The sequence below is a fragment of the Hylobates moloch genome, unplaced genomic scaffold (genome assembly GCF_009828535.3).
Source record: "Hylobates moloch isolate HMO894 unplaced genomic scaffold, HMol_V3 SCAFFOLD_14, whole genome shotgun sequence".
Classification (NCBI taxonomy): Eukaryota; Metazoa; Chordata; class Mammalia; order Primates; family Hylobatidae; genus Hylobates; species Hylobates moloch.
The window spans coordinates 11619786-11634049 of NW_026652289.1; the positions used below are offsets into that span (position 1 = coordinate 11619786).

The window sequence follows — 14264 nt, forward strand, 5'->3', positions numbered from 1 at the left end:
GGCACAGTGGCAACAGTGGAATTGGAGAGGGATGCATAGACTCTCAAATTTAGGGCATGCAGAAGACCAGGAGTTTCACCTTGAAGGCAGGGAGGAGCCAAGGAAGGCCTTCAAGATGGGAACTGCCGTGATGAGATTGCAGTCATCAGTGACAGTGATGCAGATTTTGGAGTGAGTGGTGTTGCCACTCAGCTCACTGAGGCAGGAGCCAGTCTCTGACAGGACAGGGTAGAGTGTTAACTTTAAGGAACCTGGGGATGGCCAAAGGGAACCGTCTCCTTAGCAGGTCATTGGACGCATGGCTGTGGAGCTTAGAGAGCCCTGGGTCATGGCCATGCAGGTGAGCCTGGAGCAGGTGCGGTTACCCTGGGAGAGAGGAGAGTGGGAAGAGAAGAGAGCAGGTAATAGAACTCTAAGACACAGCCACAGTTCAGAGATGGGTAGAGGAAGAGGGGCCTCGGAAAGGTGCCAGATGTCTTCGGCAGGTGCTGGGTTCAGGGTATGTTTTACAATTAAACCAATTCAATGAAGAAATAGCTCTGGGTCTAAGCTGGAGAGGAGCCAGGTTTTTGAAGTTATTTGTCCTACACAAGATGTTGTTCAATGTCACAGTCCCCATCCTGGCTGGGAAAGACAGCGCCATCCCGGCAAGCGTTGGAATTTGTCTTTCCATAGCGATTCTGGCCATAAACTGTCTTCCCAAACACATCCTTCACCTGTAGTTACAACATCCCCCCGAGGCCATGTCCTACTCCAGGCCATGTTCTACTCAGCTACTTTAAGCTCCTAAGAAGTGAGTAAGGGACGAGCAGGGTGGCTCATGCCTGTAATCTCAGCAATTTGGGGGGCCGAGGTGGGCGGATCCTGTAAGCCCAGGAGCTCAAGACCAGCCTCGGCCACATAGGGCAACCTCACCTCTGCAAAAAATACAAAAATTAGCCAGTCATGGTGGTGCATACCTATAGTCCCATCTACTCTGGAGGGTAGGGTAGGAGGATCACCTGAGTCCAGGAGGTTGAGGCTGCAGTGAGCCGAGATTGTGCCACTGTACTCCAGCCTGGGTGACAGAGTGAGACCCTGTCTCAATAAAATAGAAAAAGAAAGAACTGAGTGGGAGCACTTACGTGTGATAAGCTCCCAGTGGCCCCCTCTGGCTTGAGTTTGGAATGTGACATCGACAACTTGGCCTCGGGGCTTTTGTTGCCCAGCAGGAACTGGGGGTAGAGGCTGGCATTTGCTCAAACCTAAATAAATAAATAAATAAATAAAAACAAGACCTGTTTTTTTTTAGCTTACCAATGATCTCAAGGTCACTTAGATGGGCTTTCCACAGCAAACCAAACCCTTGACAGAATCTCACAGCTACTTGGAGACAATTTTTCCAGTTTCCAGGCCCACTCTGAGTATACAGGGACAGTGATATCAAGATTAAATGATAGGGAAAGTGTCACTTTCTGCATAGCCAGCAAGTAGTGAATGGAAATAAAAGGCAATCCATCTACCGTTGCTTAATCAAGAGAGGGCATTGTGTAGACCCAAGATGGCACCTACCATGGACTAGGGAGCATGTGAGCTCACCCCTCTCACCTGAGGTTTTAAGATTGTGTACGTGTGTGTGCATATGTATGGGCAGGCAGGGAAAAACATAGCACAAGCTACGACACTGGCCTCTTCGAGGGGAGCTCTCTGTGAAATCTCCCTAGATATTCCGAAGTCCACCATGTGACAGCGTGGGTTTTTCATTCAGATGAATGTAACTGTTCATACAGAGATGCTCTGTGGTGAAACAGACCACCTATTGCACGTTGCCCCCAAGGGTGCCCTGGAAGTGCTCCAGTCTGACTGGTCTTGCATAAGCCCCCAGGAACTAGTTGTATGAGATGTGTGATTTTTTTTAGGTCCATAGGAGGTCAGGGATGGGGATATTTGTCTCCCCCTTGTTTATGGAGTTAGCAGCCACAGCAGTGTCCATCTCTGGGGGAGAAGACAGAGAAAAGAAGTGGGTGTTCACTATGGGTTGTATACAACCATTGGAAGTAAGGGAATCACACACCCAGCACCACAAGTGAGCCACAAAAACACAGTCGTGAGGAAAAGGAAGGAGACTGAATGAGTTGGATGACCTGATACCATTTAGGTAAACCATAATGCACACATGCGACCCCATACGCCACAATATGCCAATGCATATTAAAGAAGCTCATTCTGATGGTCACCTATAGGGGTGGAGACTGGGGGTGGTGGATGGAAATAGAAGGGAATCAATATATCCATTCATCAATCAAGAGAAGGCATTGCACAGACTCAAGATGGCACACGCCATGGCCTGGGGAGTGTGTCAGCTCACCCCTCTCACCTGAGATTTTAAAATTGTATACGTGTGTGTGCGTGTGTGTGGGTTTTGGCCAATATGTACTTTTTGATTTGGGGTTGCATTTTTCCTTTAAGAGGTGTGCCTGGGAAGTTTGAGCTCCAGCAGTGGAACCTTAATGCCTAGGATGATCCTGTCTAACACCACAGCGGTGACGCCCTTTCTGACCAAGCTGTGGCAGGAGACAGTTCAACAGGGCGGCAACGTGTCGGGCCTGGCCCGCAGGTCCCCCCGCAGTGATGACGGCAAACTGGAGGCCCTCTACGTCCTCATGGTGCTGGGATTCTTTGGCTTCTTCACCCTGGGCATCATGCTGAGCTACATCCGCTCCAAGAAGCTGGAGCACTCGAACGACCCATTCAACGTCTACATCGAGTCTGATGCCTGGCAAGAGAAGGACAAGGCCTATGTCCAGGCCCGGGTCCTGGAGAGCTACAGGGCGTGCTATGTCGTCGAAAACCATCTGGCCGTAGAACAACCCAACACACACCTTCCTGAGACGAACCCCACCACTGGCTAAAACTGGACACATCCTGCCTGGCAACCTGATTTTCTAATCACATTCCTCTCATACTCTTTATTGTGATGGATACCACTGGATTTCTTTTTGGCTATTGTAAGGGGTGAGGGGTGGATTAATGACACTGTTTCACTGTTTCTCTAAAATCACATTCTTCTGTGATAGACTGTCAGTGGTTCCCCCATATCTGTCCCTGCCTTGCGAAATTTAGCAGAATCCCTGAGGACATGGACTCTGAGAATAGCAGCTGCATTTCCCAGACTCCCTTGCAGCTAGCAAGGTTGTGTGACTAAGCCCTGGCCAGTAGGCATGGAAGTGAAGACTGTAATGTCCAAGTAATCCTTAGAAAGAAAAGAACGTGCCCTTTACTTACCTTGTCCTGCTTCCCAGTGGCTGGATGTGGAGGAGGTGGAGAGCAGTTATGAGTCTGGGAAAGAACGGGGCACTCAAAAAGCCACACACATCTGGGCCTGGGTGATGTGGATCCTCCTTACCACCCACCAGGCCAGATTTACAGGAGAGAGAAATCCACTCTGCTCTTCCTTAAGCCACTGTTATTCTGATCTCTGTTAAGGTCGCAGAATCAATGCCCTTACTGATACACCTACCTTATAGGACTGAACCTAAAGGCATGACATTTCCATACTCGTCACAAGCACACACCGATTCTGCCCTTGTCACTTCTGTGCTCACTCTTGTGGCTTTATCCTCCTCCTGCCTTCCGCCTTCCACTCCTCCCTTGCACCCATCCTGCACACATCTCCCTGAAAACACACAGGCACATACACTCATATACATAGACACACATACACACCTCAATCTAGAATGAACTTGCTTCATACAGGGCTGAGATGGAGGAGAAAAAAATGCCCCCTTCAGAATGCATACCAAGGGAAAGGTGCTTGGTCACTGTGGGAGCAGGGAGAGGTGCCCCCACTCCCCGAGAGCCAGGGGAAGGAGTTGGCTGTGGGCAGAGAGGGACACATAGCACTGGGGTGGCAGGTCCTTTTGAGGTGATGGGCCGGTTTTGTGAGTTGAATTGTACCCCCCAAAGAGACAGGTACCTTCCGTGTGACCAAATTGGGAAATAGAGTCTTTGCAGATGATCTAGTTGAGATGAGGTCATTGGGGTGGGCCCTCACCCAATATGACTGGAGTCCTTATCGGAAGAGGGAAATTCGGACACAGACGCATAGGGAGGACACCATGCCATGACAGAGGCAGAGGGTGCAGTGACACAGCGCAAACCAAGGAAGGCCAAGGATGGATGCACATCCCCATCCCAAGAAGCCGGGAAGAAGCCAGGAAGGCTTCTCCCCCACAGGTTTCAGAGGAAGCACAGCCCTGCTTGAATTCAAGCTTCTGGCCTCCAGAACTGTGAGTCAGTGAGTATCTGTTGTAGAAGCCACCCAGCTGGGGAGACTCTGGCAGCCGACTGCCAAACAGTATTGGGATACTACAGTGAACCCATGCAGCACCTCTCACCCACCCAAAGACGGAGCTGCTCTGCCTTCCAGCGGGGCACCCAGAGGGGCTGCCCCAGCAGACAGAGAGGGCCTCCGTTCTGCCACCCGCCTTGAGAGGGTCTCCAGCTGCCATCAGTAGCATCGGAGTCCTCTGCAATGTGGCATCCTGAAAGCTCAGCTGCCTGGGCATTCCCGAAGAGTATGGAATATTTAAATGAAACATATTTTTTTTAAAACCTGCACATAAGATAAAAGCAGCCCGTGTGCATCTTGGGCCATCCTCAAATGGACAGACTTGGCCTTGTGAGGTTCCAGTCCTTGTTTCACATAATAAACACCGGCATGGCTCAGCCCCTGAGTTACCACAGTCCTTGAGATGAGCGGTTCTTTGGGTTACAAAGTCCTCTGAAAGTCTAGTGAGAGCTGTGATCTTTGCCCCACCCGAATAATGCATATGGACACCACACCTTGCCTACCGTGTCCAGGGTTCATGACCAGTAGCAACCCAGCTATGCCTGCCGCGTCTCACGGCCCCTATGTAAGCCAGACCCTTCTTAGGCAGTTGCATATTCCCAGACTGAGGCAGGGCAGGTTTGCATAGAGAGACCCAGAGTGCATGTGACCGGCAATGTGATCCCTGGCACGCACTGACTTTGATATTCCAGGCACACGGACTGGCTTTTTATCACCACTTCATTCTCCCCACTAAGATTCCTGTGCCTTTTAAGGCAGAGGGAGATCCCTGTGGCTGCAGTCCTCCCAGGCCTTAAAGGGCCCTTGTCTTCACTCACAAACCTCTTATCTCTTCCTCTCCTTCCTCTTCATTTTAAAGGGGGAGAGGGAAAAGTAACCGGGAGACATATATTTTCAGACACTTGTTACCGTATTTTAAAATTTGGCTTTGCATACACAGAGTCTTTGCTATGCACCATGTACTGTTCTAAGCTTCTTAAAAATAGAATCTCAATTATTATTTTGCAGGCAATACTCTATGCATTCATTAGCTAGGACAACAATGCATTTGCAGTATTGAGATTTCATTAAAAAATTAAAGCCATTTACTATGATCTGTGATGTGTGTTCTTAATATCACTGTGATACTTCTAGAAGATGGTTATCAGTTCTTGCAATGCTTTGATGAGGCAGCCCCATGGACTTGGGAATAAGGAAAGTAAGATTGCATGTGGATAATGAAACTCTGAATGTGGGCACCGTCTGGATAGAGCAGGAAATGTGGGCACCATCTAGACAGAGCAGGGAATGCGGGCACCATCCGGACGAACTTCTGGATATTGCTGGAGAAGCTGTGAACTCTTCTAATGTTTGCACATTGGCAACTAATTTACTTTTTAAAACTTGAGTGGGTCAAACGAAATATAATCCTGAGCTGGGTTCTGCCCAGAGACCACTGATTAACTGCCTGTGCTTTACAGAAGAAGAATAGCTCCCAGGCAGGCCCACACCACACCTGAGGGAAGCATAAACAGACTCAGGGCTAGGGCATGGTGGCTCATGCCTGTAATCCCAACACTTTGGGAGGCCAAGGCGGGTGGATCACCTGAGGTCAGGAGTTTGAGACCAGCCCGGCCAACACGGCAAAACCCCATTTCTACTAAAAGTACAAAAATTAGCTGGGTGTGGTGGCGGGTGCCTATAATCCCAGCTACTTGGGAGCCTGAGGTGGGAGAATCACTTGAACCCGGGAGGTGGAGGTTGCAGTGAGCCAACAGTGTGCCACTGTACTTCAGCCTGGGTGATAGAGCAAGACTCCATTTCAAAAAAAAAATAAGGAAGAAGGAAAGAAAGAAAGAGAAAGAAAGAAAAGAAAGACAGAGAGAGAGAAGAAAGAAGAAAGAAAGAGAGAAGAAAGAAGAAAGAAAGAAAGAAGAAAGAAAGAAAGAAAGAAAGAAAGAAAGAAAGAAAGAAAGAAAGAAGGAAGGAAGGAAAAGAGGAAAAGAAAGAAAAAAGAAAAGAGAAGAGAAAGGAAAAGAAAAGTCAAGTGTGGTTCTGGGGCTAAGGGACCCAGAGGTCCCAGCCTCATGATGAAAGGCTGTATCAGGCTGTCCTCACCTGACACTGTGAGAACATCCCATTAATCTGATCCTCTCATTCAGATTCTGGATTCCATAATCTTTGCATCTCCAGGCCAGGCTGTGTGAGCACAGAATAATGCATGTGGCTGTCTTGAGAGCGTGCCCTATCTAAAATCCACATCGGTGTATGACTTCTTTATGGGAGCAAATGAGATGTAAACACTAGATCAGGTGAGGAGAGATAAGTAAAGGCTACCAGTGCTTGAAGACAAAAGAAATGGACATAAAGCTATGAATGGGTAGATAGAGACTGGTACTTTTTTTTTTTTTTTTTTTTTTTTTCTTGAGATAGGGTCTGGCTCTATCACTCAGGCTGGAGTACAGTGGTGCAATCATAGCTCACTGCAGCCTCGACCTCCCAGACTCAAGCCATCCTCCCACCCTCCCAGACTCAAGCTATCCTCCCACCTCAGCCTCCTGAGTAGCTGGGACTATAGACGCCAACCACCACGCCCAGCTAATTTTTTCTGGGGTCGGGGTGGGGAGCTGAGTTTCACTCTGTCACCCAGGCTGGAGTGCAGTGGCGTAATCTCGGCTCGCTGCAACCTCTGCCTCCCAGATTCAACCAATTCTCCTGCCTCAGCCTCCCGAGTAGCTGGGATGACAGGTGCCCACCGCCACACCCAGCTAATTTTTGTATTTTTAGTAGAAACTGGGTTTCACCATGCTGACCAGGCTGGTCTCGAACTCCCGTCCTCAGGTGACCCACCCGCCTCGGCCTCCCAAAGTTCTGGGATGATAGGCCTGAGCCACCATGCCTGGCGCCCAGCTAATTTTTAAATTTTTTTGTAGAGATGGGGTCTCACTATATTGCCCAGGCTGGTCTCCAACGTCTGGGCTTCAACGATTCTCTCACCTTGGCCTCCCAAAGTGCTGGGGTTACAGGCATGAGCCACTGCACCCAGCTTCTGGTAAAGTGTTTGAGTAAACAGAATAATTGCATAAATAAAACAAATCTTAATACAAAAAATGAGTCAGGAGATTTAAAGCAGTTGGCCCCTCAAGCACATTGGTCTATCTGTTTACCTGAGGTCAGTAAAGCGGTAACCCAGTTATCACAGATATTCCCCCAAAATACTGAAATTTGTTGATCTGCAGGTGCAGTGGAAGGCAGTTTGGGTGCTGCTGCCCCCTGGTGGTCACTTTGAGGATATTGCTTAATGCACAGGGAACCCTGAGGACCGCGCAGCCAGGCAGGTGCCTGCTGGGGCTGGGTAAGGGGCTCTGAGTGCCTTTAGATGCCCTTGGGTGGCTACACTTCTATTCAGCCATCAAGTTCAGGGAGACGGGACCCATCTTGGGCACGACTATGAAATGGGAGGATGGATGTTGAGAAAGAGAAGCATTCTTCTAGGAGTACCTTGCAAGGCAGCTCCTTTGAACAAAGGCCCTGGAGTCACAGCTCTAAATCCCTGAGAAGTTGCTAGGACCCCCTTCTCCCTTCCTTTGGGCAGGAACCTGTTTAGCTCCCTCCCCTATCCCAGGAATAACCGTACCCTCCTTTCAGCACCTGGAAAATAATCTCTCCCCCAGACCTAAGTCCCTTTTGGTTTCAGGCCTATGATCACTCATGCTATGCATGGAGAAGAGATTCCACCTCCTACGTATCCCTAGACTCAGATCTTTTTATCACCTTCTATTCACCCCATTCGTGAGGGAAGGAGTTCCACTCTAGGGCTGGGACACACAACACCCAACACTGGATAGGTGAGACCCACGGCAATTTTCTAGTCACATATACTCATAGCCCAGGGGAAGGGCCACTGCAGGCCACGCAGGGCCACGTGGGGTGGTGCTCAAGAGCAGAGTGAACGGCAGGGGTGTTGGACAGCAGGTTTGGTAGTAACAAGAGTGATATGGTTTGGCCATGACCCCATCCACATCTCATCTTCAACTGTAATTCCCATAATCCCCATGTGTCGTCGGAGGGACCCAGTGGGAGGTGATTGAATCATGTGGGGGTTACCTCCATGCTGCTCCCATGATAGTGAGTGAGTTCTCATGAGATCCAATGGATTTATAAGGGGCTTTTCCCCCTTTTGCTCAGCACTTCTCCTTCCTGCCGCCACGCGAAGGAGGAAATGTTTGCTTCCCCTTCCACCATGATTGCAAGTTTTCTGAGGCCTCCCAAGCCATGTGGAACTGTGAGTCAATTAAACTTCTTTTCTTTATAAATTACTCAGTCTTGGGTATCTTTATTAGCAGCGTGAGAACAGACTAATACAGAGGGTGGAGTGGCCCCTGGTTTCTGCATGAGGTTGTTAAATAATTCCGCAGACTGGCAGGGAACTGAGGCCTGCTACTTGGCAATAAACAGGGGTGGTCCCTGGTCCCTGGGATGAGAAGGTTGCCCAGCTGGGAGACCCTATTTATGGGAGCAGAAGTGGAACAGGAGCTTGCGTTTAGGCCACTTGAGGCCCTCCACATTTTACCACATGTCAAGGCAGCACATAACATTGGCCTTGATTTCAGGCTTTATGCCGCTGCTAGAGATAGCTGGGTAGGTTCTGCACTGAGTCCAGCACTGGGCCTTAGGGGATGAGCAGGGGATAAAACCCTGCCCCGCTTCCCTAGCTGAGCCAGGGCCCTGGAGTGGGGCAGTGGCTGCCTGGTAGGAGGAGTGCCTCTCCAGTTTGCTGGAAGGACACCATCTGGGCTGTTGGGCCTCTGCAGCCGGCTTGAACTCCCACATCCCTTCCTCCTCCAGCACCTGCCTCTGAGGGTGGATGAGGTCACCACTGCGGCCTCCCCAGGAGTGGGGAGAAAGGGACAATGAGGGGAATCAGTGGAGCAATTCCACACCTTCCGATGGCCTCGCACATCATGAAAGGGGGTGACAACAAGGCAGCAGGAGCAGGAGGGCCTCCATCTTGGATAGGATTAAAAATCTAAGCTGCTTTCCTTCTGAGGCTCAGCAAATTCTGGTAATAAGGTGAGTGTCCCAGTTCCTGTGTTGTCATAGAGAGGAGGAATGAGAGAAGTTGCTGCTTGTCTCAGGCTTCCACAGAATGGAAGGCCAGGTCCCTGTCATGGCACCATCGTGCCCCGGCCTGCTCATCCACTCCTCTGTCCCCACGTGGTGTCTCTCCACTCACGCCAGACAATCCTCAGACACAGACCCCCTCATGCAGTTTCACAGCAAGGAAATGGGCAGGTCCACTTCCAGGAGGTCAGGAAGCCTCCCCCAGCACCAGGGAAGGCGGGGCTCGGGGTCACTTGGCAATGAAAGGCCTGAGTTAATGTGAGGAATGGAGAATCCACAAGCTTTGAGAGAAACCTGGGAGATGCAGAGAGAGGAACCCAGGCTTCAAGAGGACTTTCAAAACACAGCTTTCCTAGGAAAATCAAGTGGGTGATTATCTTATTTCCTGTGGCTGCCATAACCAATGACCACAAAAATCAGTGGCTTCAAACAACAGAAATGTAACCTCTCATGGTTCTGGAGGCTGGAAGTCCAAAATCAAGGTACCAGCAGGGCCAGGCTCCCTCCTAGGCTCCATGCCTTCTGAGGATCCTTCCTGCCTCTCTCAACTGCAGGTGGCCCCTCTCATCCCTTGGCTTGTGGCCGCATCACTGTCGCCTCCACCTCCATCTTCACGTGGCCTCCTCTCCTGTGTGTCTGTGTGCCCTTTCATGTCTCTTATAAAACATTAATCATTAGATTTAGAGCCAACTCTAATCCAGATCATCTCATCTCCATCCTTACGCTCATGACATCTGCAATGACCCCATCTCCAAATAAGGCCACATACTTGGGTGACAGGAGTCTGGAAAGAAAAATGACACCACATCCCTACTATACCCACAGTAGTTATAGGCCAAGGGTTTAGAAGAGTGCCTTGGGCATATCAAGCTCTTAACACATGGTCAGGATCATTTGCTTTCACCAAATCAAAGCTACTCTCAGAAACCCAACTGTGATGTTTCTCAAGTGAAGTTTTTGCTGCATATTCTTATCCCTGGCACAAACGTGCCTCATCACTTATTTTACAGTTGATCAGTCAGGCTCCAATGAGGAAAACAGAAATTCCATCATTTATTTTAGCAGAGAAAGTAACAAGAAGAATTGATTAAACATGTGTGTAAAAACCAAATAACCCTAAATGGGAACATGGAGAAAACACAGAGCTGCAGACTGCGGCGAGCCACCAGCCACAGGAGCAAAGGAAAAGGTGTGATCTTGCCACCTGGTCACTGCTTCACAGCCTATTGCCTTACAAATCCTTACATGGACTGCCTTAAGTAGGAATGAGAAGCAGAATTATGTATTTAGGGATGAAGTGTAAACTAAACCACATGAGCTGTTCCTTAGAGGTTAGAGACGCCTCCTAAGACTGATTGCTGAACACACACTAGATCCAAGCTTTCTGCCTGTTTTGCCTTAAAGTGCTGTCTTTCTAATACTTTTGGTTTAAAAAGAGAGAGAGAGAGAAGAGAGAGAAAAATCTCCAAAGTTTTAGCTATTAAGCAAGTCCCCAAGAGCTAGCAAGACTGAACCCCTCCCAGACAGGAATTTATGAATTGATGGAGAAGCTGAGGTCCTGCACTCAAAGGCTGATGCTGCATGAGAAGCGAAATAGGAAAGGATGAAGAAAAGGTGCCTTAGTCCATTCCAGCTGCTGTAACAAACTACCATAGACTGGGCAGCTTATAAACAACAGACATTTATTTCTCACAGTCCTGGGGGCCGGGAAGTCCAAGATCAAGGTGCCAGCAGATTCAGCGTCTGGTGAAGGCTCCCTCTCTAGTCCCTGGTTCATAGATGGCCAATGTGTCAACTCTCACCCTATCCTGCCCCACAGCTCGCAGAGGTCATACTTATGTGTATTTATGTCATGAGACACCTGGACACTAACTGACCAAACATTAGCCAATGACCATGCGCGTCCCTCTGCTGAGCTGCCTTCAGCTCCCGGGGCAGAGGCTGGAAAACATCACACATTTTCAATGAGATACAGCATCATCGAATTTCAGAGACAGGAATGAACATTCTAGACCAGGGTTTGGCCAACTATGGCCTGCAGGACAAATCAGGCCTGCCACCTGATTTTTCATCTGTTTGTTTTTGTTTTTTTCATAAAGACTTAATTTTTTAGAGCAGTTTTAGGTTCACAGCAAAATTGAATGGAAAGTACAGAGCTTTCCCATAAACCCCCTTCCCCCACACATCCACAACATCCCCCAACCACAGCGGTACATTTGCTATACTCCATGAACCTACATTAACACATCACTATCACCCAGAGTCCACGGTTTACCTTTGTGTTTATTCTTGGTGTTGTAAAGTAAGTTCTTAATTCACGTCATCAATAGGTTCTTGGAAACTGCAACATGAAGCAAAACGACATATAAAGAAACCAATTTTACCATAAACTAATTAATATAAACAAGAGTTAAGTTCCTACGGCCTGTTTCTGGTCACAAAACATCACCAAACTTATAAAGACCTCAAACACTTCTAATACTAAACATCGAAATAAATGTGAGCCATACATACATTTAGGAAAGATTAATACAAACAAGTGAAAGCTGAGCACAGTGGCTCATGCCTGTAATCCCAGCACTTTGGGAGGCCAAGGCAGGCGGATCACCTAAGGTCAAGAGTTCAGGATCAGCCTAGCCAACGTGGCAAAATCCCTACTCTACTAAAAATACAAAAATTAGCTGGGCACGGTGGCGCCTGCCTGTAGTCCCAGCTACTCAGTAGGCTGAGACACAAGAATCACTTGAACCCTGGAGATGGAGGTTGCAGTGAGCCGAGTTTGTGCCACTGCACTTTAGCCTGGGCAACAGAGTGAGACTCTGTCTCAAAAGCAAACATACAACAACAACAACAACAAAAACCAAGCGAGAGTGTTATTGACTGGCTTATTCCACTTCAGAGCCGTAGATGGCAGAGCCCATCCCATAGGCACAGGGTCAAGGCAGACACCAGCCCTGGACAGGGTCCTCTTCCATCATAGGGCACGCTCACCCGCTTCCACATTTGCTCACACTGGGACCATGTAGACATGCCAGTTCACCTACCGTGCATAGCTTTGGGATGTGGGAGGAAACTGGAGGACCCAGAGGAAACCCACACAGACATGGGGAGAACGCGCACCCTCCACAGAGACAGTGGCCTGGCTAGGAATTGACTTTTTTTTCTCATCAACTTTATAGCAAAATGGTGTTGAACGAGATGGTGTCGTCCAAGGACCTGCTGTATAATGACATGTATTCACCATCGTAGTAACATACAGAGCATTTTCACTGCCCTAAAAGTCCTCTATGCTCTACCTGGTTATCCTCCCCACACCCGTCTCACCTGCTGGCAACCATTGATGTTTTCACCATAGTTTTGCCTTTTTCAGAATGTCACATAGTTAGAGTCATACAGTATGTAGCTTTTCATAATGGCTTCTTTCACTCAGTCATATGCATTTCAGTTTCCTCCATGTCTTTTCATGTCTTGATAGCTCATTTCTTTTCAGCACTGAATAATATTGTATTGTATTATTGTGTGGATTGTGTGGATGCACCACAGTTTATTTATCCATTCACCTACTGATGGACATCTTGTTTGCTTCCAGGTTTGGGCAATAATAAATAAAGCTTGCTATGAGCATCTGTGTGCAAGTTTTTGTGTGGTTACAAGTTTTCAACTCCTTTGGGTAAATACCTAGGAATACAGTTGCTGGATCGTATGGTAAGAGTACATGTTGTTTTGTAAGGCGCTGCCAAACTGTGTTCCAAACTGGCTGCACTATTTTGCATTACCACCAGCAATGAATGGGGATACAAAACGCCACATCCTTACCAGCATTTGGTGTTGTCAGTGTTCTGGGTTTTGGCCATTCTAATAGGTGTGTAGCCCACTGTATTCATCAGAGTTCTCTAGAGGGACAGAACTAATGGAATGAATATATGTATATATATATATGTATATATATATATTCCATTATATGTGTGTATATATGTGTGTGTATATACACACACACACACATCTATATATATACACACACACACATAATATAAACAGGAGTTTATTAAGTATTAACTCACACGATTACAAGGTCCCACAATAGGCCGTCTGCAAGCTGAGAAGCAAGGAGAGCCAGTCTGATTCCAAAACTGAAGAACTTGGAGTCCGATGTTTGAGGGCAGGAAGCATCCAGCACAGGAGCAAGATAGAGGCTAGAAGTCTAGGCCAGTCTCTCCTTTTCACGTTTTTCTGCCTGCTTCTATTCTAGCCGAGCTGGCAGCTGATCAGATGGTGGCCACCCAGATGAAGGGTGGATCTGTCTTTCCCAGCTCACTGACTCAAATGTTAATCTCCTTTGGCGACACCCTCATAGACACACCCAGGATCAATCCTTTGTATCCAATCAAGTTGGCACTCAGTATTAACCATCACACCCACCACCTGTTTTTGTAAATAAAGTTTTATTGGAACACGGACACACTCTTGGTTTCTATATTAATACTATTCATGGGTGCATTCATGCTGCAAAGGCCGAGTTGGGTCCTTGTGATAGAAAACGTATGGACCACACATCCAAAAATATTTACTACCTGTTTCTCTTGCAGAAAAGAGTGTGCTGACCTCTGTTCTAGAATCATCCCGAAGTTTTCGACTATGTGGCTAAATGTGGTCCCTTTGGCCCCCTGTGGCCTTACGGATGCACTTTCTGGGGCACCCAAGCACAGGAGCCACGGGTTCCCAGGCACCGTGGGAACTCCCTCAGTCAGACTGAGGCAGGCCCTGGCTCAACAGATGCCACGGTTCTTTGGGAGAATTTTGTCTAAATATAAAATACTAGAATTTTTTGTTT

At 48.1% G+C, this 14264-nt stretch overlaps 1 protein-coding gene across 1 annotated transcript; it reads left to right on the top strand.

The window, feature by feature from the left end:
* Positions 1-2448: 2448 nt before the first annotated feature.
* Positions 2449-5426, top strand: KCNE1 (potassium voltage-gated channel subfamily E regulatory subunit 1). The gene has a single exon (XM_032174145.2). It carries the CDS (start codon positions 2490-2492, stop codon positions 2889-2891), a length of 402 nt encoding a protein of 133 aa, XP_032030036.1. The 5' UTR covers positions 2449-2489; the 3' UTR covers positions 2892-5426.
* The last annotated feature ends 8838 nt before the right edge of the window (positions 5427-14264 follow it).